This window comes from Stomoxys calcitrans, chromosome 2, assembly GCF_963082655.1.
Source record: "Stomoxys calcitrans chromosome 2, idStoCalc2.1, whole genome shotgun sequence".
In the NCBI taxonomy this organism is placed as follows: domain Eukaryota; kingdom Metazoa; phylum Arthropoda; class Insecta; order Diptera; family Muscidae; genus Stomoxys; species Stomoxys calcitrans.
Genome location: NC_081553.1, coordinates 54,919,567 through 54,946,416, shown reverse-complemented (window position 1 = coordinate 54,946,416; position 26,850 = coordinate 54,919,567). Strand labels below are relative to the sequence as shown.

The 26,850-nt window shown below is 39.7% G+C and overlaps 1 protein-coding gene across 1 annotated transcript in view; it reads right to left on the bottom strand.

The window, feature by feature from the left end:
• The window catches only part of LOC106084864 (uncharacterized), a 776,497-nt gene that overhangs the window by 46,841 nt on the left and 702,806 nt on the right, over positions 1 to 26,850 (bottom strand). The window contains exon 7 of the mRNA XM_059363995.1: positions 8,147 to 8,200. Coding sequence (XP_059219978.1) covers positions 8,147 to 8,200 — 54 coding nt within the window. The remainder of the gene's footprint in view (positions 1 to 8,146; positions 8,201 to 26,850) is intronic.

Below are 26,850 nucleotides of genomic sequence, written 5' to 3'. Positions count from 1 at the left end.
TTTTGTTATGACTTCCAATAACTGTGCTAAGTATGGCGCAAATCGGTACATAACCTGATATAGCTGCCATATAAACCGATATGGGATCTTGACTTCTTGAGCCTCTAGAGGGCGCAATTGTCATCCGATTTGGAAGAAATTTTGTACAACGCCTTCTCTCATGACCTTCAACATACGTGTCTAACATGGTGCGAATCGATCAATAGCTTGATACAGCTCCCATATAAACCGTTCTCCCGATCTCCCGATTTTGCTTCTTGAGCCCCTACAAGGCGCAATTCTTATCCGAATGAACTGAAATATTACACAATGACTTCTACAATGTTTAGCTTTCATTTATGTTACGAATCGGACTATAACTTGATATAGCTCCAATAGCAAAACAGTTCTTATTCAATATTCTTTGTTTGCCTAAGAAGAGATACTGCACATAGAACTCGACAAATGCGATCCATGGTGGAGGGTATGTAAGATTCAGCCTAGCTGAACTTAGCACGCTCTTACTTGTTATATATAAGATTTTATCCAAATTTCAATTCTATGGGAAATTTTGTATAAAATTGGAATATTTTGTCAAAATTTCCGTCCATGGGAAAATTTTGTAAATATTTTTCTTCTATAGTGAAGTTGTCATAGTTTTGTTCTTTAGAGTGTTTTTGTTGACTGGGTTATCACGTTCGTTTTGTAAAAATCGATTACAGTCATTTTGCCACAAGCGATTGTTTTTAAAACACCATCAATTGGGACATTTTTATCACGAATATGGGCGTGGGAGTGTGTTATGATGAATGTTCTCCAAGTTTGCTATTTGTTTCTTGATTTAGTTGAGTTTTTGTTTTATTGGTCGCTTGAGTTGGTTTCTGTTTTTGTGTCTCCACCCCCCCGTCCCCCTGTGGGGCTCCAATGGACATGAATAGGACATGGTAAGCAAAATTGCAATAACAAAAATAATAATAACAAGGAAAACATATTTGAACATTCGTACAAAATTGACTGCATCGCATGGAGTCCATATATAATCGGTGTGTGGCAATATTGGCACGTTTACAAACAGTTTTCACTTCAAGCTGGGGGGGTAAAATAACAATGAAGTCGGGGAGTTGTTGCAGTTATTATTGATATTTTTTATTTTATTTTTTTTTTTGTTTGTTCATACTAAACATTCAGTTAATCGAAACAATAAAAGTTTAATACCCATACGCTGCAGGTTTATTGCCAACGTGGCTGCAATAAGTTGAGTTGGTCCGTACGGCTTGCATGGCAGAGTTGCGGAGGTCCAGTGGCTGTGGACAATTATTAATAGGTGCCAACAAACTGCAAAGGCTTTTATTGTGGTTTTGTGGCCTGAGGCTGAACTCCAGAGTTTTTCCTCTCTTGCTCAGTTCATTTCGTTTAAATCATATTTTTAACGTGTCTCATATTTGTTTTTTGTTTCTTGGCAAAAAAAAAAGGCCAAGGCGACATTTATTGTCACAACATGGTTGGAGTGCTTAGTATGCCTAGAGTTCATAAATGGTGTATATTCATTTTCATTTAGGCCATGATTAATGGCTTGTTGGTACTCAAAATACCCATTGGCCTTTTTAGACCGCGTGACAAAAGTGTGTGTTAAAGAATTGAAAAAAGTATGATTTTCATGATTTGATTTCAGTTTATATAATTTTTAGTTAAGAGAAAAAATGGTAATTTGATTGATGTCTAAGGTTATGGGGTTTTAGAATGGGGATTATGTAAGTTCTTTATGTGTTAATCACCATGTATTGGGTTGCCCAAAAAGTAATTGCGGATTTTTCATATAGTCGGCGTTGACAAATTTTTTCACAGCTTGTGACTCTGTAATTGCATTCTTTCTTCTGTCAGTTATCAGCTGCTACTTTTAGCTTGCTTTAGAAAAAAAGTGTAAAAAAATTATATTCGATTAAAGTTCATTCTAAGTTTTATTAAAAATGCATTTACTTTCTTTTAAAAGATCCGCAATAACTTTTTGGGCAACCAATATATGATTCAATCACTTTCAAGAATATAAAGTAAATATTTTTTCAAATTTTTGATTTCATAGAAAATTTCTATAAAAAAATTTGCCAAAATTTCACTGCTATAGGAAATTTTGTCAAAATTTCATTCCAATAAGAAATTTTGTCAATTTTTCATTTGTATGGGAAATTTTTTTTCAAATTTCCTTTTTTTGGGAAATTTTGTTAAATTTCGAGTTTTATAAGAGACAAGCTGAATCGGGCCTGCTCCGCTGCGCCTTCATCAACTCTCCAATATCTTTTTAGGGTAGGGACACTTTGCCCTGAAACGTACTTGCACCCAAATTTTATTATCATATTCGTTTTCTGGTCTCCAATACCTTTTATGTGATACTCTTACTGTGCCCATCGGATATGGGTGGCGTTTTTTGGGTAAATGCAAATTTTTGCCCATGAACATTCCATTAAGGAACAGAGGCAAATTTCTCACATATCAAGGAGTGCAGTCCGATTCAAGTTTAAGCTCAATGATAAGGGGCCCCCTTTTTATAGCCGAGTCCGAACGGCGTGCCGCAGTGCGACACCCCTTTGGAAAGAAGTTTTATATGGCAAAGTACCTCACAAATGTTGCCAGCATTAGGAAAAACCACCGCTGAAAATTTTTTCTGATGGTCTCGCCAGGATTCGAACCCAGGCGTTCAGCGTCATAGGCGGACATGCTAACCTCTACGCTACGGTGGCCTTCGTTTTTTGGTTAAGGAGGCCACCGTAGCGCAGAAGTTAGCATGTCCACCTATGGCGCTGAACGCCTGGGTTCGAATCCTGGCGAGACCATCAGAAAAAATTTTCAGCGGTGGTTTTTCCTAATGCTGGCAACATTTGTGGGGTACTTACTCACCGGATATCTTAAAATTATATAGCCTATTTTTCCTTCCAGACAAACGTACACAATCTATGAACATTTTAAGAAAGTCGATTTCAGCCAAGTAGCATATAGTCATAATGGGTATAATGGCGTTTTTGAGGTGTGGCGTGACCCTCTATACTTCGATCTGAAAACTACTCCCGAATAGCTTTCATTTGAGCCCCATATTGAAATAAACGTTCAATATGTCTGTTTGGGGGAGTTTTGGGGTTAGAGAAGCCCGATGGGTACTTAGACTCAAATTTTAATACCATATTCGTATTCTACTCTCCAATACCTTTCATTTGATACCTATATTGTCCCGATCGGTTCACTATTGATTTTGGGTTGTGTATTTGGCATAAGGGGGAGGGTCCGTCCCCCTTCCGTTGACGAAAAATTATACAGCCTATGTTTCTTGCAGACCAACCTACACAATATGCGAAAATTTTGAGAAAATCGGTTCTGCCGTTTTTCAGTCTATAGGGAACAAACTAACCGACTCCCATATATGCGTGATTGGCTAATGTGTCCATTTTGGACGTTTTTGTGGGGGTGGGGTGACACCCTATACTGCGACATGAATTTGTATGCCAGATTCGTTATCTACTCCCGCATACTTTTCATTTGATACCCATATTGTCCTTATCGATCCACTTTTGATTTTGGGTGGTGTTTTTGGGGTAACGGTGGAGGGTCCGCCCCTTCCGTTGTCAATAAATTATAAAGCCTATTTCTACTTCCTGATCATATTGGTAATCTACTCCCGAATACCTTTCATTTGAGTCCCATATTGTCATGACCGTCATATAAACCTATTTTAAGGGGTTTTGGGGCTGGGCGGTACTTGGACTCAACTTTTTTTTATGATATTCTTACTCTACTCTTAAATACCATTCATTTGAATCCCATATTGTCCCGATCGGTCAACTTTTATTTTTGGGCAGTACTTTTGGGGTAAGGGGGAGGGTACGCCCCCCTTCCGATATCAAAAAATTATATAGCCTATGTTTTCTTCCAGATCAACCTACACAATCTGTGAACATTTCAAGGTAATCGGTTCAGCCGTTTTTGAGTCAATACGGAAAAAACAAACAAAACGACAAACAAACAAACAAACAAACATACAAACACAAATTAAATTTTATATATACAAGATTTTGTCAAAATTATATTTCTATGGCAAGTTTTGTCAAAATTTCATTTGTATAGAAATTTTGTCAAAATTTCCATAGGAAAATTAGTTTAACGCACTTATTGTGCCATCTAAATACCTAAAGTAACCCCAAAATCTATGTCAGGAATTCAGTGCTACTCACAAAACTTCCTAATGGTTCAAATTTGTTGTCCAATAAGTTGGACATTGATACAGAAAATATTCCAATGCCTTAAAATCTTTCCCACACATGGGTCCTGTAATGATATTGAAGTCCTATCGATCTCCTACCCACTTTGTCTCACTAATGGCCTCGTCTTCTCTAGATTTGTATCCCTCCTTGGGCCATTCGTTGTCGTTCCAAATGTCTCATTGTTCTAAAGTGCAAGGATTTTCATTATCCTTTCGATTGTTCCACTGCTGTATAGTGGAATGCGCATACGTTGCCCATGCCCCTAGCTCGAGCTGCGTCGCACTGAAAGGCTTCGCGTTCATCGATGACAATTTTCCAATCCTTAACAACCAAATCACCTCAATGATGCAGAACGCGTTTTACTCAGAGAAAGCCTTCTTACACTTCCAGATTATTTGTGTCCTTACCGTTGTGATTGTTATAGTCGTAATGGCCGACTTACTGTCCGTAAAGATATTCACATTTGACATCCTCGCCTTAATATCGTTTCACAACAGGCATTCAGTAAATGGCCGGAGTTCCGCCCACAAGTCTGTTTTATGGTCAGGTAGCTTGATCTTCAATGAAGATGCTCAGAACTTTTTTGTCCTCTAGCTTTCATACATACATGTAGCATGATGTAACAAATGACAATACGAGAGTTCCATCCATTCAAGACTGTACGGCTGGCAACCGTGTCTCGCTTTCGATCAAAGTGGCGTCTTAACTATCCAATCAGAAACCTCTTAAATCACCTGCGCATTATTTGAAAAAAGTAAGAGCGTGCTAAGTTCGGCCGGCCGATTTTTATATACCCTCCACCATCTGTCGAGTTCTTTGCGCCGTATCTCTTTTTAGGCAAACAAAGAATAATGAACAAGGACGGAGGAGGAGGAGGAGGAGGAGGAGGAGCTATATCAAGTTATAGTCCGATTCGACGCTCATGAAGCAAAATCGGTAGATCGGTTTATATGGGAGCTGTATCAAGCTGCAGATCGATTCAGACCACATTGCACACGTATTTTGAAGGACATGGGAGAAGCCGTTGTACAAAATTTCGCCAAATCGGATGGGAAGTGCAGTTTCTCTGGAGGTTCAAGAATTCAAGATCCCAGATCAGTTTATATGGCAGCTATATGAGGTTATGTACCGATTTGCGCCATACTAATCACATGTTTTGGACGCCATATTAAAACACCTCATGCAAAATTTTTGCCAACTCGAATAGGAATTGCGCCCTCTAGAGGCACCAGAAGTCAAGACCCCAGATAGGTTTATATGGCAGCTATATCAGGTTATGAACCGATTTGAACTATACTTCGCACAAATGTTGGAACTGATACTGAAACACCACGTGCAAAATTTTAGCCAAATCGGATGAGAATTGCGCCCTCTAGAGGCTCCAGAAGTCAAGATCCCAGATAGGTTTATATGGCAGCTATATCAGGTTATGAACCGATTTGAACCATACTTAGTTCAGTTGTTGGATTATCAAAACACTATGTGCAAAATTTCAGTAAAATCGGACGAGAATTGCGCCCTCTTGAGGCTCAAGTAGTCAAGACCCAAGAGCGGTTTATATGGTAGATATATCAGGTTATGAACCGATTTGAACTATAATTCGCACAAATGTTGGAAGTGATACTAAAACACCACGTGTAAAATTTTTGCCAACTCGAATAGGAATTGCGCCCTCTAGAGGCTCCAGAAGTCAAGACCCCAGATAGGTTTATATGGCAGCTATATCAGGTTATGAACCGATTTGAACCATACTTAGTTCAGTTGTTGGAAGTGATATCAAAACGCTACGTTTCAGTCAAATCCGACGAGAATTGCGACCTCTAGAGGCTCAAGAAGTCAAGACCCAAGATCGGTTTATATGGTAGCTATATCAAAATATGGATTGATGTGGTCCATTTACAAACCCAACCGACCTACACCTATAAGAAGTATTTGTTAAAAATGTCAAGCGGCTAGCTTTACTCCTTCGAAAGTTGCGGTGCTTTCGACAGACAGACGGACGGACGGACAGAGGGACAGACGGACGGACAGATGGACGGGCAGACGGACGGACAGACGGACGGACACACGGACACACGGACAGACGGACGAACGGATGGACGGACAGACGGACGGACAGAGGGACAGACGGACGGACAGACGGACGAACGGACAGACGGACGGACAGACGAACGGACAGACGGACGGACAGACAGACGGACGGACAGACAGACGGACGGACAGACGGACGGACGGACGGACGGACAGACGGACGGACAGACGGACGGACAGACGGACGGACAGACGGACGGACAGACGGACGGACAGACGGACGGACAGACGGACGGACAGACGGACGGACAGACGGACGGACGGACGGACGGACGGACGGACGAACGGATGGACGGACAGACAGACAGACGGACGGACAGAGGGACAGACGGACGGACGGACAGACAGACGGACGGACAGACAGACGGACGGACAGACAGACGGACAGACAGACGGACGGACAGACGGACGGACAGACGGACGGACAGACGGACGGACAGACGCCCGTCTGTCCGCCCAATCCCAACCGACCTACACCTATAAGAAGTATGGGTTGCCCAAAAAGTAATTGTCGGTAATATAGTCGGCGTTGACAATTTTTTTCAACGGCTTGTGACTCTGTAATTGCATTCTTTCTTCTGTCAGTTATCAGCTGTTACTTTTAGCTTGCTTTAAAAAAAAGTGCGCGAAATTTTGTTTACATTTGTTTGTTTGGCGTCAATTTTAATATGGGTACCACATGTATTGAAAGAAATTCATTTAACAAACCGAATCAACGCTTGTGATATGCACCTTAAACGCAATGAATTCGATCCGATTTTAAAACAAATCATAACTGGAGATGAAAAATGGATTGTTTACAACAACGTTAGTCGAAAACGATCATGGTCCAAGCATGGTGAACCAGCTCAAACCACTTCAAAGGCTGATATCCACCAAAAGAAGGTTATGCTGTCTGTTTGGTGGGATTGGAAGGGTGTGGTATATTTTGAGCTGCTTCCAAGGAACCAAACGATTAATTCGGATGTTTACTGTCAACAATTGGAAAAATTGAATATAGCCATCAAGGAGAAGCGACCAGAATTGGTCTATCGTAAAGGTGTCATATTCCACCAGGACAACGCTAGACCGCACACATCTTTGGTCACTCGCCAAAAACTGAGTGAGCTTGGCTAGGAACTTTTGATGCATCCACCATATAGCCCTGACCTTGCACCATCAGACTACCATTTATTTCGATCTTTGCAGAACTCCTTAAATGGTAAAACTTTCGGCAATGATGAGGCTATAAAATCGCACTTGGTTCAGTTTTTTGCAGATAAAGGCCAGAAGTTCTATGAGCGTGGAATACTAAATTTGCCAGGAAGATGGCAAAAGGTTATCGAACAAAATGGCAATTATATATTTGATTAAAGTTCATTCTAAGTTTTATGTAAAAATGCATTTACTTTCTTTTAAAAAATCCGCAATTACTTTTTAGGCAACCCAATATTTGTTAAAAATGTCAAGCGGCTAGCTTTACTCCTTCGAAAGTTGGGATGCTTGCGATAGACAGACGGATGGACAGACGGATGGACAGACGGACGGATAGACGGACAGAGGGCCAGACGGACGGACGGACAGAGGGCCAGACATTAATAAATGTCATGACGATCAAGAATATATATATACGTTATGAGGTCTGAGACGAATATTTCGAGAAGTTACAAACAGAATGTCGAAATTATTGTATACCCCCAATCCCATGGTGGAGGGTATAAAAATATCTCCATAATTATTGAATTTAGATCGGCTTATTATGACACCTCTTTGGTACCGTATAGACATTCATTAGATTGTAGTTTGAAACTTACTTAAGTATCCAAAGTAATACATGCTTTCATACTTACATAATTTTTTTCGTTTTGATCGTAACACTTTTCTTGAATTATTTGGAAAATTACCTGAAAGGGGAAGAGAAATGCAAAAGAAAAAAATTAGAAAAAATTACAACAGGGTTAAAAATGAAAATGAAACAAAAGAAAAGTGTATAATTATGGGTTTATAAGCGAGAAAATATGCTTACCCATACTTCCTCAGTGTGGGATTTCAAAACATTCATGGGGATATAACAAAGTTATGTTTAGGAAATTATTGGCATATTTTCTTCCCTTTATACCACGAGTTGTCAATTAACTTTTATTTCCTCATTTGTAGTTATTTTAACCTTACTCACATATTTGTCATTCCATTTTGAGTAAATTTGCACATACCCAAAACAAATTGATTTATGCCAAAGAATTTAATTAAATATTTGAATACTTTTTTACACCATGTGAATTTTTAATGGATTTTCCAGCACAGCTCACACTTGTACGCTCCCATAAGCAGTTATATGTATGGGCTATGTACACCATTTTGGGGATTATATGTGGTGTAAAAATAAAAATAAAATTTTCATAAATTTCAATTGCACTGTATAAACGATACAGACAGATTATTTCATAGGAATTTAGTGCCAACAACTGCCAATATTCATGCTGTGTTATGCTGCATTCTCTCTACAACTAATTTAATATGTAAATCCCAAGAGCTTAATTTGCACGCGCAGCATGTTTTGCAGTGTTTTAATGTTTTTTGGTGGGGGCGGGGTGGTGTCAATTCTAGTCATATTTTTGGGGATTTAATGGAAGCCATAGTAGTTTATTTGGCCCCCCCAAAGTAAACCTTTTTGTGGCCTTTGGGCTTTATTATTGGTGGTCGATGGAGATTAGATATGAAAATCAATTTGTTTGGAATGTTCGCTAATGAAATCCCCAAAGGATTTTAAGGCATTTTATGTGGCCAGCCGACCAGACAGACAGACAGACAGACAGGCAGGTTGGGAGGAGCAGCAAAACAAAACCAATAACAAATCAGAGAAAGTGAAAGAAGAACACAATGCAAAGTTGGGTATTGGAAGTTGATTTGAAAATTATTAAAATGCACAATGGAAGGGCTATTTATTAGAGAAGTCATAAAAGCGTAAAGAAAAACAAGTAAAAGCGTGATAAGTTCGGCCGGGCCGAATCTTATATACCCTCCACCTTGGATCGCATTTGTCGAGTTCTTTTCCCGGCATCTCTTCTTAGGCAAAAAAGGATATAAGAGAAGATTTGCTCTGCTATTAGAGCGATATCAAGATATGGTCCGGTTTGGACCACAATTAAATTATATGTTGGAGACCTGTGTAAAATGTCAGCCAATTCGAATAAGAATTGCGCCCTCTAGAGGGCTCAAGAAGTAAAATAGAGAGATCGATTTATATGGGAGATGTATCGGGCTATAGACCGATTCAGACCATAATAAACACGTATGTTGATGGTCATGAGAGAATCCGTCATACAAAATTTCAGGCAAATCGGATAATAATTGCGACCTCTACAGGCTCAAGAAATCAAGATCCCAGATCGGTTTATATGACAGCTATATCAGGTAATAGACCGATTTGAACCATTCTTGGCACAGTTGTTGGATATCATGACAAAACACGTCGTGCGAAATTTCATTCCAATCGGATAAGAATTGCGCACGCTAGAGGCTCTAGAAGTCAAGATCCCAGATCGGTTTATATGACAGCTATATCAGGTTATGGACCGATTTGAACCAAACTTGGCACAGTTGTTGGATATCATAGCAAAACACGTCGTGCGAAATTTCATTCCAATCGGATAAGAATTACGCACTCTAGAGGCTCAAGAAGTCAAGACCCAAGATCGGTTTATATGGCAGCTATATCAGGTTATAGACCGATTTGAACCATACTTGGCACAGTGGTTGGGTATCATAACAAAACATGTCGTGCCAAAATTCATTCAAATCGCATAAGAATTGCGCCCTCTAGAGGCTCAAGAAGTCAAGACCCAAGATCGGTTTATATGACAGCTATATCAGGTAATAGACCGATTTTAACCAATCTTGGCACAGTTGTTGGATATCATGACAAAACACGTCGTGCGAAATTTCATTCCAATCGGATAAGAATTGCGCACTCTAGAGGCTCAAGAAGTCAAGACCCAAGATCGGTTTATATGGCAGCTATATCAGGTTATGGACCGATTTGTACCATACTTGGCACAGTTGTTGGATATTATAACACAACACGTAGTGCAAAATTTCATTCCAATCGGATAAGAATTGCGCCCTCTAGTGGCTCAAAAAGTCAAGACCCAAGATCGGTTTATATGACAGCTATATCAAAACATAGACCGATATGACCCATTTACAATACCAACCGATCTACACTAATAAGAAGTATTTGTGCAAAATTTCAAGCGGCTAGCTTTAATCGTTCGGAAGTTAGCGTGCTTTCGAAAGACAGACGGACGGACGGACGGATGGATGGACGGACGGATGGACGGACGGATGGACGGACGGACGGACAGACGGACGGACATGGCTAGATCGACATAAAATGTCACGACGATCAAGAATATATATACTTTATGGGGTCTCAGACGAATATTTCGAGTAGTTACAAACAGAATGACGAAATTAGTATACCCCCCATCTTACGGTGGAGGGTATAAAAATTTTACAAAATTTCCTATAGAAATGAAATTTCGACAAATTTCCCTATAGAAACGAAATTCCGCCATAATTTTCTATATAAATGAAATTTTAACAAAATTTCCCTAGAAATTAAATTTTGAAAAAATTTCCTATACAAGGGATATTCGTATAGAAGTGAAATTTTGGAAAATTTTCTTATAGAAATGAAATTTTAACAAAATTTCCTATAGAATTGAATATTTGACAAAATTTGCTATAGAAATGGAATTTTGACAAAATCTTATATATAAAAATCAATTTGTGTTTGTTTGTTTGTTTGTTTGATTGTTCGTTTGTATGTTTGTGTGTTCCTTATAGACTCAGAAACGGCTGAACCGATTTTCCTGAACATTTCACTGATGGTGCATAATGATCCTGTGGTGAAAATAGGGTACTACATTCTTTGATATCTGAAGGGGGGCGGACCCTCCCCCTTACTCTAATTTTCAGAAACGCCAAATCTCGGAGATGGGTGGTGCGATTTAAGTGAAATTTTGTGTGCTCTCATATAGTACCCTAAAAATAAAAATTTGGTATCCAAATTTCGGAAGGGGTACTAAACATCTCTTCTTTTCTAGATTTGTATCCTTCCTTGGGGCATTCGTTTTCCTTCCAATTGTCTCACTGCTCTAAAGTGCAAGGATTTTCATTATCCTGCCGATTGTTTCACTAATCTTTAGTGCTGCATGCGCATACGTTGCCCATGCCTCTAGCTCGAGCTGCGTCGCACTGAAAGCCTTTGCGTTCATCAAGTTCATCGATGGCAATCCTCCAATTCTTAACAACCAAGACACCTGAATGATGCAGAATGCGTTTTACTCAGAGAAAACGTTAGTGGCCTTCTTACACTTCAAGACCATTTGTGTCCTTACCGTTGTGGTTGTTATAGTCGTAGTGGCCGACTTACTCTCCGTAAAGGTATTCACATTTGACATCCTCGCCTTAATATCGTTTCACATCATGCATTCTGTAAACGGCCGGAGTTCCGCCCACAAGTCTGTGTTATGGTCAGGTAGATGGATTGTAATGAAGACCCGCATAACTGTTTTGTCCTCTAGCTTTCATACATGCATGTAGCATGAACTAACAAATGGCAATACTAGAGTTTCGTCTATTCAAGACTATGCGGCTGGCAACAGCCGCTTTAGAAGACCTAAAGTGTCGTCTAATCTATCCAATCAGAAACCTCTTAAATCACCTGTACATTATTTCACAAAAGTAAGAGTGTGCTAAGTTCGGCCTAGCCGAATCTTATATACCCTCCACCATGGATACTATCTGTCGAGTTCTTTGCGCAGTATCTCGTTTTAGGCAAACAAAGAATAATGAATAGGGACGCAGGAGGAGGAGGTTAGTAGGGTCGCTGCCCCACCCTAAAACCTACCAGACATATATTTAGACCAATCACTACAATATTGGACTCAAATGAAAGTTATTTAGGATAAGAAAACGTATCTGATGTCCAATTGTCGGACCAAGCGCTAGGGGGACCACCCCAAGTCCCAAAACACCCCTAAATCGGACATATTTACCGACCATGGCAAAATGGGACTCAAATATCTGATATCCAAATGTGGGACCAAGTGTTTGGGGGGCCGCCTCTCCCCAAAAACCTCCCCCAATGGGGACACAATTACGACCATAGACACATGGGGCTCAAATGAAAGGTATTTGTGAGACAAGCACAAATCTGATATCAATATTCGGGAAAAGTGTCTATGGGGCCACCCTACCCCCACAACACTACCCAACCCCCAAAACACCATTAAATCGGACATATTTACCGACCATGGCAATATGGGACTCAAATGAAAGGTATTTGCGAATAGAATACGAATCTGATATCCAAATGTGGGACTACGTTTTTGGGGGGTGGACCCCTTCCCGCAAACCCCCAAACAGGACTTATTTACTGACCAAGGGAATATGGGACTTAAATAAAAGGTATTTGAGTGTAGAATTCGAATCTGATATCCAAATATGGGACCAAGTATTTGGGGGCCGCCTCTCCCCAAATAAGAGGGTTTTTCAAGTGGAACACGAATCCGATATACATATATTTCCAAGGCCAACTCACTGGGGGGCCGCCCATTCCAATAAACACCCCCCCAAGCCGGTCATGTTTGCCGACTATGGAAATATGGGGCTTAAATTAAAGGTATGTGGGAGTAGACCACGTATCTGATATCAACATTAGGGGCAAACTGTTTAGCGGACTTGCCACCACCATAACAACCCCCAAATAAGACGTATTTGTTCACGAAGACAATTTGGATCTTGAAGAGAGTGGAACTAAATATTTGTAGTGTTTAGGCTCAATACCCCAAACCGGACATATTTGCTGACTTTTGCAATAAGGAGCTTAAATGAGATTAGAAAACGAATTTGATATCCAATTTTGAGGGCAATGGTAATATGGGGTTCAAATAAATGAACTGCCCAAAAAGTAATTGCGGATTTTTCATATAGTCGGCGTTGACAAATTTTTTTACAGCTTGTGACTCTGTAATTGCATTCTTTCTTCTGTCAGTTATCAGGTGTTACTTTTAGCTTGCTTTAGAAAAAAAGTGTAAAAAAAGTATATTTGATTAAAGTTAATTCTAAGTTTTATAAAAAAATGCATTTACTTTCTTTAAAAAAATCCGCAATTACTTTTTGGGCAACCCAATAGATATATGAGAATAGAGTACGTTGCCCATATATTTTCCGGGCTTAGCGTTTCGGGGACCACCCCAATCCCCAAAACACCCCTAAATCGGGCATATTTCCCACCATGTCAATGTGGAGCTTAAATGAAAGGTATTGGGGTGTAGAGCAAGAATTGATACCCTTTTCCGGGACCAATTTTCTGGGGGTCTACTCCTTTCCCAAAATACCCCACAAAGAGCAATTTTTTACTGACCATGCCGATAAATGGCTCAAATGAGATTAGAAAACGAACGCCCACACATCCCCCCCCCAAACTCAAAACTCCTCTAAATAGATATATTCGAAGTTCATGCCAATATGGGACTCAAATGAAAAGTTTTAGGCGGTAGCTTACAAATATGGCATAGTAATGGGAGGTCGCCCACCACCAAATGGACATATTAGCCGACCATGGCTATATGGGACTCAAATGAAAGGTATTAGGGAGTAAATTACGATTATGGCATTAAAATTTGCGTTCAAGTCTAGGTGGCGCTTTTGCTCCTAAAGATACGTCAAATGGGTTATTTGACCTCATATGACAATATGGGACTCAAATGAAAGGTATTTGAGAGTAGAAAACGAATTTGATATCCGATTTTGGAGCCAAGTATGTTGGGGTGCGCCCTAAAGCACCCTCAAGCAAACTGAACTTAATTTCCGACTATGGCAATATGGAGCTCAAATCAACTGTATTTGGGAGTAAAGAACGAATTTGATATCTATTTTCAGGGCAAGGTGCCGGTACCCTTCCCAGTCCCAAAACACTCTCCAAACGGTTCATATATACCGACCATACCAATTTGGGGCTCAAATTAAAGGGATTTGGGAGTGAAGCACAAATTTGATATCCATACCTGAGTCGAAATGTCTGAGGTGCCATTCCTTCCCTAGCGCTTCTCATTAGCCTAATTTTCAAAAACACCAAATCTCGGAGATTGGTAACGTGATTCGTTCGAAATCTTTTTGCACTCTCACAGCTCAAACGAAAGGTGCTTGAGATAAAAAACGAATTTGATATCCAATTGAAGATCCATGTGTTTGGGAAGCCTTTCCATCCCAAAATACCTCCCAATTACATATTGGGTTGCCCAAAAAGTAATTGCGGATTTTTTAAAAGAAAGTAAATGCATTTTTAATAAAACTTAGAATGAACTCAAATATACTTTTTTACACTTTTTTTTCTAAAGCAAGCTAAAAGTAACAGCTGATAACTGACAGAAGAAAGAATGCAATTGCAGAGTCACAAGCTGTGAAAAAATTTGTCAACGCCGACTATATGAAAAATCCGCAATTACTTTTTGGGCAACCAAATAAAAACTATTTGGGGTGGAAATTGGTTGATTTTCGGGATATTGATACTCATTTTCTCGACAAAGACTCTGGGGTCCACCCTACCCTTAAACAGAACTTATTTACCGACCATGTCACTATGGGGCTCATATAAAATGTACTTGAAAGTATAGCATGAATCTTATATTATTTTTAAGGCCAAGTGTCTGGGTGGTCAACCCACCCCCCCAAATACCCCCTAAACCGGAAATATTTAACAATACGGTCATATAGGAGAAAGGCCTTTGAGATTAGATTGAAAATTTGCCCAGAAACCGAGAGCATTGGCAAACTTCTCACACAGCAATGAGTGCTTTCCGATTTAAGCTTAAACTCAATGATAAGGGACCTTTTTTTTATAGCCAAATTCGAACGGCATACCGCAGTGCGATTCCTCTTTTGGGGAGAATTTTGTACATGACCATGCATAGCATGGTACCTTGCAAATGTCACCAGTATTGGGAGGGGATAACCACCGCTTTAAATTTTGTCCGATATTCTCGCCAGGATTCGCACCCTATGTCATTGGCGGACATTGGGTGCGAATTCGATATTCACATTGAGGGCGAAGTGTCCCCACCCTTAAAAGATATTAGAGAGTTAAAGAAAGCGCAGCGGAGCGGGCCCGGTTCGGCTAGTACTCTATGTCGGGAGATCGGTCTATGTGGCAGCTATATCCAAATATAGTCCGATCTGGATGATATTCAACAAAAAGGTTTAGAGGGTTAAAAAAACGCACTGTTTTAAATTTCATCCAAATCGGATGAAAAATGCTCCTTTTATGAGCTCAATACTCTTTATCGGGAGATAGGTCTATATGGCAGCTATATCCAAATATGGTCCGATCTGGATGATATTCAACAAAAAAGTTTAGAAGGTTACTAAAACGCACTGTTTCAAATTTATCCAAACAAAAAGGTTTAGAGATCTATCAAAAGTCACTGTTTTAAATCTCATCCAAATCGGATGAAAAATGCTCCTTTTATGAGCTCAATACTGTATATCGGGAGATCGGTCTTTATGGCAGCTGTACCCAAATATGGTCCGATCTGAACCACATTTGACAGGAATGGGAAGGGGTCTACCAGAACACACTGTGCCAAATTTCATCGAATTCGGGTTATAAATGCATCTTTTATGGCCTCAATACCTTATATCGGCAGATCGGGCGGTCGGTCTATAGTGCAGTCCGATCTTAACCACACTTCACAGAAATAGGTAGAAATGTACCAGAACTCACTGTGGCAAATTCCATCGAAATCGGATCAAAAAATTTCCGATTTATTTATTGAAGACTTGAAATCCGAAGATCGGTCTATATAGCGGTTATATATTGGGTTGCCCAAAAAGTAATTGCGGATTTTTTAAAAGAAAGTAAATGCATTTTTAATAAAACTTAGAATGAACTTTAATCAAATATACTTTTTTTACAATTTTTTTCTAAAGCAAGCTAAAAGTAACAGCTGATAACTGACAGCAGAAAGAATGCAATTACAGAGTCACAAGCTGTGAAAAAAATTGTCAACGCCGACTATATGAAAAATCCGCAATTACTTTTTGGGCAACCCAATATAACTAAAATCCGATTTTATTAGATTATTTATTAGGTCAGGTTTATGTAGAAATCTTCAAAAATTGTTTGGAAATTATTTTTCAACCCCAAGATATTTGCAAAATTATAAATACCCGGCATTTGGGTAAAAATGCAAATTTTGCTCATGAACATTCCGCTAAGGAACAGGGGCAAGCTTTTCACATATCAATGAGTGCAGTCTGATTCAAGTTTAGGCTCTATGATAAGGGGCCTACTTTTTATAGCCGTGTTCGAACGGCATGCCGCAGTGCGACACCTCTTTGGAGAGAAGTTTTACATGGCATAGTACCTCATAAATGTTGCCAGCATTAGGAGGGGAAAACCACCGTTGAAAGTTTTTTCTGATGGTCTCGCCGGGATTCGAACCCATGTGTTTAGCGTCCTAGGCGGACATGCACTACGGTGGCCTCCCCAGCTTTTGGGTATAAATGTGTAAATTCCCGGGTATCTACCCAATTTACCGGGTAAATACCTTTTGGGTATTTACCCATCGCCCATCTCTACCTATAGAAGATTAATTTTGAAAAATTTTTTTGTGTTGCTAACTTTGGCTTTCCTTTTCCATTTGCATCTTCGATCATGCAGCTCGTCTCGAAAGAGAAACAAAAAAAAAAAATGTAAAATTTGTAAAATTTAATGATCTCGCCCTAACAGCCCAAAAATCTGGAAATTCTTAACGAAATTAAATTTTTCTACAGAAATGAAATTTTCCTTTAGAAATGAAATTTTGACAGAATTTCCTATAAAAATGAAGTTATGACTAAATTTCCAATAAAATGACCAACCCAATTTAATGTAGATTTCAACTTCCTGTCATAACTTAAAAAGTGTACATGAAACAGATGCAATCCAAAGTGCTTAAAACCTAAAATACTCCTTTCAAAATTTCATCAATATATACGTCAACTGCAAACAACTCGGTTTTATTACCCCATAAATGTTTCTGTTTTTAGATTTAGTTGCCAAAAAAAAAAAAAAAAAACAAAAAAAAATAGAAAAACAAAACAAGAAACCAAAAAAGCAAAGCATGTCAACAGCAATTTATTTTCTAAGTTTCCAAATAAAACCGGAAACGGAAGCAAAGTGCACTCAGCTTAAATGCAATACAAACATTCATTCACACATAACAAACAAAATGTAGAAAACAAGTGTTTAAGCAACAGCAACGACTGAAGCGACCAAAAACACGCAACAAAAGTCATTAGCACCAACCAAATAGCCGCCCAGTTCCCAGTGCCAGTGCCTCTAAGGGGAAATCAGAAAGGACTTGCAGAATGTCTAGGACTCTATACACCACAACAGAAACAATGCGTCATAAGGATTTGGGTGAAAAAAAAACTAAACTACAAAATTGCAAAACAATAAACAGGAAAATTGCAAAATCGCGTGTTATTTGTAAAAGGAAACACGAGAAATGAAACGAACGGAAGAAAATTTAACAGGAAAAATAAATACTAAACACCAGGGCGACCGAGTGGGCAGCGCTTCAAAAACACTCGCCATACAAAAGGCCATACAAAACATGGTGAATTTTATGGTGTTATGGGGTTTTAAAGCAGCAACAACATTTCGGTTTTGGTTCGCTCTAAAGTGTGGCTAACAAGCAAAAGGTGGCACATATCCACCCATTTTCTTTAACATACATATAGAGTAGGTCTAAAGTGTTTCGTCAAGTGTTTAGTTTGTTCTCATCATTGACGTCCTCGGCATACTTGACATGGGCGCATTGTTTAGAATGTTGTATTTTTGTGCATGGTATGCATAAGGCTTACATAGCCTTTTTGTTCGTGTATTCTGAACAAAAGGCCAGTTGGCATGTCGGTGTTCGCTTTCAGCATCAAGTATCGACTGCCTTCGTTGCAAACAAAAGTCCTTGTAGAATATTTTTGGAATTTTTGTTTTAAATTTTAATTAAGCCTTCATTTTGCACAAAAGAAATTCCTAATTGAAATGTGAGAGTTCATCAGTGGCATTAAATTGACAGGAACTGTAAGGGAAAGGTGAAATGTATTTCACAAAAGTGAAACGATTTCCGCATAGTAGGGACTCGTAGCATTGCCTGCCGATAAAAGTTGACTTAAGTGGGAAGTACGATAAAGGTTTTTAGGAAATGTCATTTCATCTCTTAAGTATTGGGTTGCCCAAAAAGTAATTGCGGATTTTTCAGGTCGGCCAAATGAAGTTGGTGATGACCAAATCAAAGCATTAATCGAATTGGATCGTCATGTAACTGAGCGTGAGATAGGAGAGAAGTTAAATATACCAAAATCAACCGTTCATTATCACATAAAAAGTCTTGGGCTGGTGACACATGTATTGAAAGAAATTCATTTAACAAACCGAAGAATCAACGCTTGTGATATGCACCTTAAACGCAATGAATTCGATCCGTTTTTAAAACGAATCATAACTGGAGATGAAAAATGGATTGTTTACAACAACGTTAGTCGAAAACGATCATGGTACAAGCATGGTGAACCAGCTCAAACCACTTCAAAGGCTGATATCCACCAAAAGATGGTTATGCTGTCTGTTTGGTGGGATTGGAAGGGTGTGGTATATTTTGAGCTGCTTCGGATGTTTACTGTCAACAATTGGACAAATTGAATACAGCCAGAATTGGTCAATCGTTAAGGTGTCATATTCCACCAGGACAACGCTAGACCGCACACATCTTTGGTCACTCGCCAAAAACTGAGTGAGCTTGACTGGGAACTTTTGATGCATCCACCATATAGCCCTGACCTTGCACCATCAGACTACCATTTATTTTGATCTTTGCCGAACTCCTTAAATGGTAAAACTTTCGGCAATGATGAGGCTATAAAATCGCACTTGGTTTAGTTTTTTGCAGATAAAGGCCAGAAGTTCTATGAGCGTGGAATACTAAATTTGCCAGGAAGATGGCAAAAGGTTATCGAACAAAATTGCAATTATATATTTGATTAAAGTTCATTCTAAGTTTTATGTAAAAATGCATTAACTTTCTATTAAAAAATCCGCAATTACTTTTTGGGCAACCCAATAATATAGTATACAGAGTAGATGACACAAAGTGTTACCAAATCAAACGTTTAATTTTTTTATACCCATTAACTAAGGATAGCGGTTTATTCATTTGTCATTCCGTTTGCAACATATCGAAATATCCGTTTCCGACCCTATGATCGTTGTTAAAATCTAAGACGATCTAGCCATGTCCGTCCGTCTGTCTGTTGAGATCAAGCTACAGTCTTTAAAAATAGAGATATTGAGTTGAAACTTTACACAGATTCCTTTTTTGTCCAGGCAGGCAGGTTAAGTGCGAATATGGGCTATATCGGACTATATCTTGTAGATCGATCTGCCGATTTAAGGACTAAGACCCATAAAAGCCACATTTATTATTCGGTTTTGCAGAAAGTTGAGATTGTAAGTTGTGTTAGGCCACTAGATAACTTTTTTATACCCACCACCATAGGATGGGGGTATACTAATCTAGTCATTCCGCTTGTAACATTTCGAAATATTCGCCTAAGACCCCAAAATGTATTGGGTTGCCCAAAAAGAAATTGCGGATTTTTTAAAAGAAAGTAAATGCATTTTTAATAAAACTTAGAATGAACTTTAATCAAATATACTTTTTTTACACTTTTTTTCTAAAGCAAGCTAAAAGTAACAGCTGATAAATGACAGAAGAAAGAATGCAATTACAGAGTCACAAGCTGTGAAAAAATTTGTCAACGCCGACTATATGAAAAATCCGCAATAACTTTTTGGGTAACCCAATATAATCTTGATCATCTCGTCGTTCTGAATCGATCTAGCCATGTCAGTCCGTCCATCCGTCTGTCCGTCCGTTCATCCGTCTGTCCGTCCGTCCATCCGTTTGTCCGTCCGTCCATCCGTCTGTCCGTCCGTCCATCCGTCTGTCCGTCCGTCAGTCGAAATCACGATAGAGGTCGAACGCATAAAGCTAGCCGCTTGAAATTATGCACAGATACATTGCAAATGGGCCATATCGGTTCAGATTTAGATATAGCTTCCATATAAACCGATCTCCCAGATTGACTTCTTGAGTGCTTACAAGCCGTAATTTTTGTCCGATTTGGCTGAAATTTTGCATGGAGTGCTCTGTTATGGCTTCCAACAAATGTGCCAAGTACAGCCCCAATCGGTTTATAACCTGATGTAGCTCCCATATAAACCGATCTCCAGATTTGACTTCTTGAGCCTTTATAAGTCGCAATGTTTGTCCAATTTGACTAAAAGTTTGCAAAAAGTGTTCCGTTGTGACTTCCAACAACTGTGCCAAGTGCGGCGCAAATCGCTCTATAACCTGATTTAGCTCCCATAGAAACCGATCTCCCGATTTGACTTCTTGAGCCTTTATAAGTCGCAATGTTTGTCCAATTTGACTGAAAGTTTGCAAAAAGTGTTCCGTTGTGTCTTCCTACAACTGTGCCAAGTACGGGCAAATCGCTCTATAACCTGATATAGCTCCCATATAAACCGATCTCCAGATTTGACTTCTTGAGCCTTTATAAGTTACTATATTTGTTCAATTTGGCCGAACGTTTCCCATAAGTTTTCCGTTCTGACTTCCAACAACTGTTCCAAGTACGGTCCAAATCGGTCTATTACCTGATATAGCTCCCATATAAACCGATCGCCCAATTTGAATTCTTGAGCCCTTACAAGCCGCAATTTTTGTCCGATTTGGCTGAAATTTTACACTTAGCGTTCCGTTATTACTTCCAATAACTGTGCCAAGTACCATTCAAATCGGTCCATAACCCGATATAGCTCCCATATAAACCGATCTCCCGATTTGACTTCTTGAGATCCTAGAAGCCCCAATTTTTGTCCGATTTAGCTGAAATTGTGCACAAAATGTTCTGTTATGACTTTCAACAACTGTGCCAAGTACGGTCCAAATCAATCGTTAACCGCATATAGCTCCCATATTTTAGCAGAATCCATAGAGATGGGCGATGGGTAATTACCCAAAAGGTAGTTACCCGGTAAATAAATACCCGGGTATTTACCCATTTATAGCCAAAAGCTAGGTATTTATGATTTTGCAGATATCTGGGGTGTAAAAACATTTTTCAAAAAATTTTTGATGATTTCATATTCTTTCTATAAAAAACTGATATTCTGATCTTATAAAATCGGATTTTAAATTTATATAGTCGCTATATAGGCCGATCTCCAGACTCAAAGTCGTGAGGCAATAAATTGGTAATTTTTCATCGTATTTCCATGAAATTTCACACAGTGAGTTCTGGTAGTTCTGGAGGCCACCGTGGCGCAGAGGATAGAATGTCCGCCTATGACGCTGAACGCCTAGGTTCGAATCCTGCCGAAGTTTTCCCCTCCTAATGCCGGCAACATTTGTGAGGTACTATGCCATGTAAAACTTCTCTCCAAAGAGGTGTCGCACTGCGGCACGCCGTTCGGACTCGGCTATAAAAAGGAGCTTAAACTTAACATTGAGCTTAAACTTAAATCGGACTGCACTTATTGATATGTGAGAAGTTTGCCCCTTGTTCCTAAGTGGACTGTTCATGGGCAAAATTTGCATTTGCAGTTCTGGTAGACCCCTATTCATTTCTGTGCGGTTCAGATCGGACTATATTTGGATATAGTTGTCATTAGACTAACCACTCGATTTCCCGATATAGGGTCTTGAGGCCATAAAAGATGAGAACTGACCAACTAATTGCCTCAGATCGGACTATATTTGGATATAGCTGCCCTTAGACCGACCACCCGATTTCCCGATGTAGGGTCTTAAGGCCATAAAAGATGAAAAATTACCAACTTATTGCTTCAAGACTTTAAGTCTGTAGATCGGTCTATATAGCGGCTATATAAAACTAACATCCAACTTTATGAGACAAGAAGATCAGGTTCATATACAAAGAATAGGAAATCATCAAAAATTGTTTGGAAATTTTTTTTATACCCAAGATATCTGCGAATACCCAAATAAATACCAAAAAAAGGTATTTATTTGGGTATTTACCCAATGAATACCCAAGCGTTTGGTATTTACCCTGTAAAAACCCATTTCTAAGAATCCATGGAGGTGGGTTCCCAAGATTCGTCCCGGCCAAACTTAGCACTCTTTTACTTGTTTTTTTTTTTGTTGCTCCAGCGTAATATTGTAGCCATTTTGACTCTTGCAAGGCTTTTCTTAGATTTTGTTTTTCAATATATGTTGCATACTCAGGGGACAATTTCGGATCTTAAGTCATTCGAAGGGCATTAGGCCAAGAAGTTCGTTGAATTCTGTCCTTCACTTTCGAACCATTTCAGGTGTTGTTAGCAGTATTTTTGGATCACCACCATGGTGTTTGGAAACGCTACCAGTATCATTAAAACGATGGCGCGATGCACAAACATTTTGTTCACTTTGTGGTGTTTGAGTTCACCAACATAAGTCTGTTATGATTTTTCCTACCAAATATAACGCAATGACACTTTTACTTTAGATTGGGTTAGGTTGAAAAGAAGGTGCAGATATTAATCTGCCCCATGCCACTATGGACATACACCTATATCAGTAATCGGCTTGTTGTGCGCTCTAAAAACTAACCTTAAAAGGGAAATTTTTAATTGGGAATTCAGTGCTACTTACAAAATTCTTAATTGTTTTCAATACCACGCCCCTAAGTTGGTTCTATTCTGGTATCGAGTCCCCACCTAAGTACCGGTGTTTGTTAGCTGCGAAAGATATAATGCCATTACGACGATTGGCACAAATATCTTCTCAGACAGCCAGGCAGCCAATAAATCTCTGGAGAACGTATTTGTGAACAAAAAAACCGCCCTCGACTGTCGCAGATCTCTTACTGGGATGGTTGAACAGTTCAAAATTCACCTGTTCTGGATGCCGGGCCACAGAGATATCCCAGGGAATTGTAAGGCGGATGAGCTTGCGAGACTAGGAACTACCCTACACATTCCAGGGATACTGAAATCTGTGGGTATGCCTCAAGCGACATGTAAGGTAAGTTTTAAGGGCCAGGCCCGAAGGACAACGAATGATAGATGGTCACAAAGAGGGGGCTGTGAGCATTCCAAAAGTATGTGGCCTCATCTGGACTTGAATAGGTCTACTGCTTTGCTGTCGTTAGTTAGAACAGACGTCTTAGTCATTGTGTCCATTATGACAGGTCACAGTCTAATCGGAAAACATGCTGACAGACTGTAGGTTGCCAGAAACGACTTTTGCAGAAGCTGTGGGGACATCGAAGACGACGAGACTATAGAACACCTTCTGTGTGTGTCCCGCACTAGGAGTCAGAAGGAGTTCCACTTTAGGTTCTCATGATCACAAAGAGGAGGCTGTGAGCATTCCAAAAGTATGTGGCCTAATTTAGACTTGAAGAGGAGGTCTACTGCTTTGCTGTCATTGGTTAGAACAGACGTCTCAGTCATTGTGTCCATTATGACAGGTCGCTGTCTAACCGGAAAACATGTTGACAGACTAAAGGTTGCCAGAAACGACTTTTGCAGAAGCTGTGGGGACATCGAAGACGACGAGACTATAGAACACCCTCTGTGTGTGTTCCGCACTAGCAGTCAGAAGGAGTTCCACTTTAGGTTCTCATGATCACAAAGAGGGGTCTGTGAGCATTCCAAAAGTATGTGGCCTAATTTAGACTTGAAGAGGTCTCCTGCTTTGCTGTCATTGGTTAGAACAGACGTCTCAGTCATTGTGTCCATTATGACAGGTCACTGTCTAACCGGAAAACATGCTGACAAAAGGTTGCCAGAAACGACTTTTGCAGAAGCTGTGGGGACATCAAAGAAGAAGATACTATAGAACACCTTCTGTGTGTGTGTCCCGCACTAGCAGTCAGAAGGAGTTCCACTTTAGGTTCTCATCTCTTGGAGAACCTGTCTGATTTAGCGGATGTGAACATTCGCAAGTTATTGGGCTTTTTAAAGCGATTTGGATGGTTCAACGGTAGGAACTAGAAGGCATCTTCCTTCTTCTGTTTCTGTGGTATCACAATGGGCGAAAACGGCTAAATGAGTCTGATGGCAGACTGCCACTTAAAACTAATCTAGCTGCGAAAGTCGGGCAATGACATCGGAAATGCTTACTATTTTGAATATGTGAGCTCTTAGTCCTATGTGTCCCGTTATGACACCGAAAGTATTGGGTTGCCCAACAAGTAATTGCGGATTTTTTAAAAGAAAGTAAATGCATTTTTAATAAATCTTAGAATGAATTTTAATCAAATATACTTTTTTTTACATTTTTTTTCTAAAGCAAGCTAAAAGTAACAGCTGATAACTGACAGAAGAAAGAATGCAATTACAGAGTCACAAGCTGTGAAAAAATTAGTCAACGCCGACTATATGAAAAATCCGCAATTACTTTTTGGGCAACCCAATAATAGCCTCGTCTTCTCACGATTTGGATCAAAATTCACCTGTTCGGGGTGCCGGGCAACAGAGTAATAGCCTCGTCTTCTCACGATTTGGATCAGCCCATAGAATTTTCGCCGTCCTATCGACTGTTTCGCTATTCCACAGTGGGCGACAGTGCGTTTATCGACGGCAGTTCTCTGGCATCCTCAGCCAAATTGTCTGCTATTTCATTCCCCCTTACTCCGTTATGGCCATCCTCTGATAAGGCGTTAATCTCCTTCTTACACTGCAAGACTGTTCGTGACCTTACCGTGCTGGTTGTTATGACCATTTTACTCTCCGTAAAGATGTTCACATTTGACGACCTCACGTTAGTACGACACCACCTCACGCATATCGTGATCGCCGGGATCTCCGCCTGTAAGACCGTATTATGGTCAAGCAGTCTAAAACAGATCTCAGTCCCCAGGCCCACTCTGTCCCCAAGCTTTGATCCATCCGTGTAACATGATCATTCCAGACGGCCATACTAGGGTTCCGTCAGTCCAAGTCTGTGCCGACTTTTACTTTACTTTAATTGATTATAACATAACATATGTCCCATAAACTGAACTCAGAGAAGCATTCCAAGGGCCTCGATCTTCTGTGCTCCTTCTAAAATCTTTGACACCAGGTTTCGAGAAGTGTTTCACCACCTTATATTTCCACCAGACTTTTGGTCGTCCAGGTTTGCGTGTACCCATACGAGCAGCCAGGCAAACGGACATGACTTAATTGAATCAGAAAGTGATTCTCAGTCGATACGTACATTTATCAATGGGTTTATCTCTCCTCCTACCACAGTTGTGGTGTAGAGTATACAAATGTTTGTCCTAAGAACACCAAAATCTTTTTGGATTTTTGGCCTACTGAACTTGGACCTCCACCCAATCTTGAAATTTTCCAACCCCCAGATCATGACCTTGAAACTTTTCCAAAATGTTATTTAGAAGTTTCTCTATTTGTATATTCTTCCCTACACTCAAACGATTATTTGATTACGAAACAAATAATTAACTCCTCATATCACTTAGATAGCAGGCGAGTTCTTCAACACTAACTTCGATTATATCTCTACTGTGGTACAATGCCCTATAAGACTAAATTAATAGATATCACATCCTTAAGCATAGCCATAAATTATTCACTGCCAAATAAAAGTTTGAACGAAAAAAACTTTCTAGACCTCAAATTCAGGCAAATTACAAAAAACTTTTAACCTTTATGTGCTACGAACAAGCCTGGGAGTTTGTGTACAAGTATGGGTGTTGTGTGTGTGTGTGTGTGTGTGAGTGGCTAGTCTGCCTAGCCAATAGAAAGGGTTTCGAAAAACTTTCTTTTTGATTTCCAACTAATCATCAATTTTCATAAATCAAATTGTGCAGAATGTATGCATGGAGCATGAATGCTTCGCTTCTCTTCTCTCCCTCTCCCTTTTCAATTTTATGTGGCTAGAAAGAACTTTGGCCATAAACTTTGCCCTGGCAGCTGAGAGAATTTCATTATTTACACACTCACCAAGTCGTGACAGAGATTCGAAACGGGAAAGTATTCCTTCGTTCTTCCACTTGAATTGTCGGCCATATTCAATTTAATCTTTGCAAAGTCAGTTTATTAACCGCCAACAAAGAAGAAGGGTACCAAAACAAAATCTACAAAAGCAGCGATTACTTTTCTCCTTTATTGACCTTTTTGTTTGGACCAGCAATACAGACAGCCGGCATATTGAAGTGATTGGAGAGAGAGAGAGAGAGAGAGAGAGAGAGTGGGTGGTTTGGGACGTTATGGGAAATAAGAGCAAATAGGAAATTTTCAACAATTTTCAAGTGGCTACACGTTTTCCATTCGATTTGTTTGCCAGATTGAGTGTGGCACATGCATACATTGACAAACACACACACACACACCCACACATAGATGCCATGCCAGAAAATATTTTATTCAATATTTGAAAAATTCAAACAAACCATTGCAGGTGGTTAGTGGTCCCTTGGGGTTAGA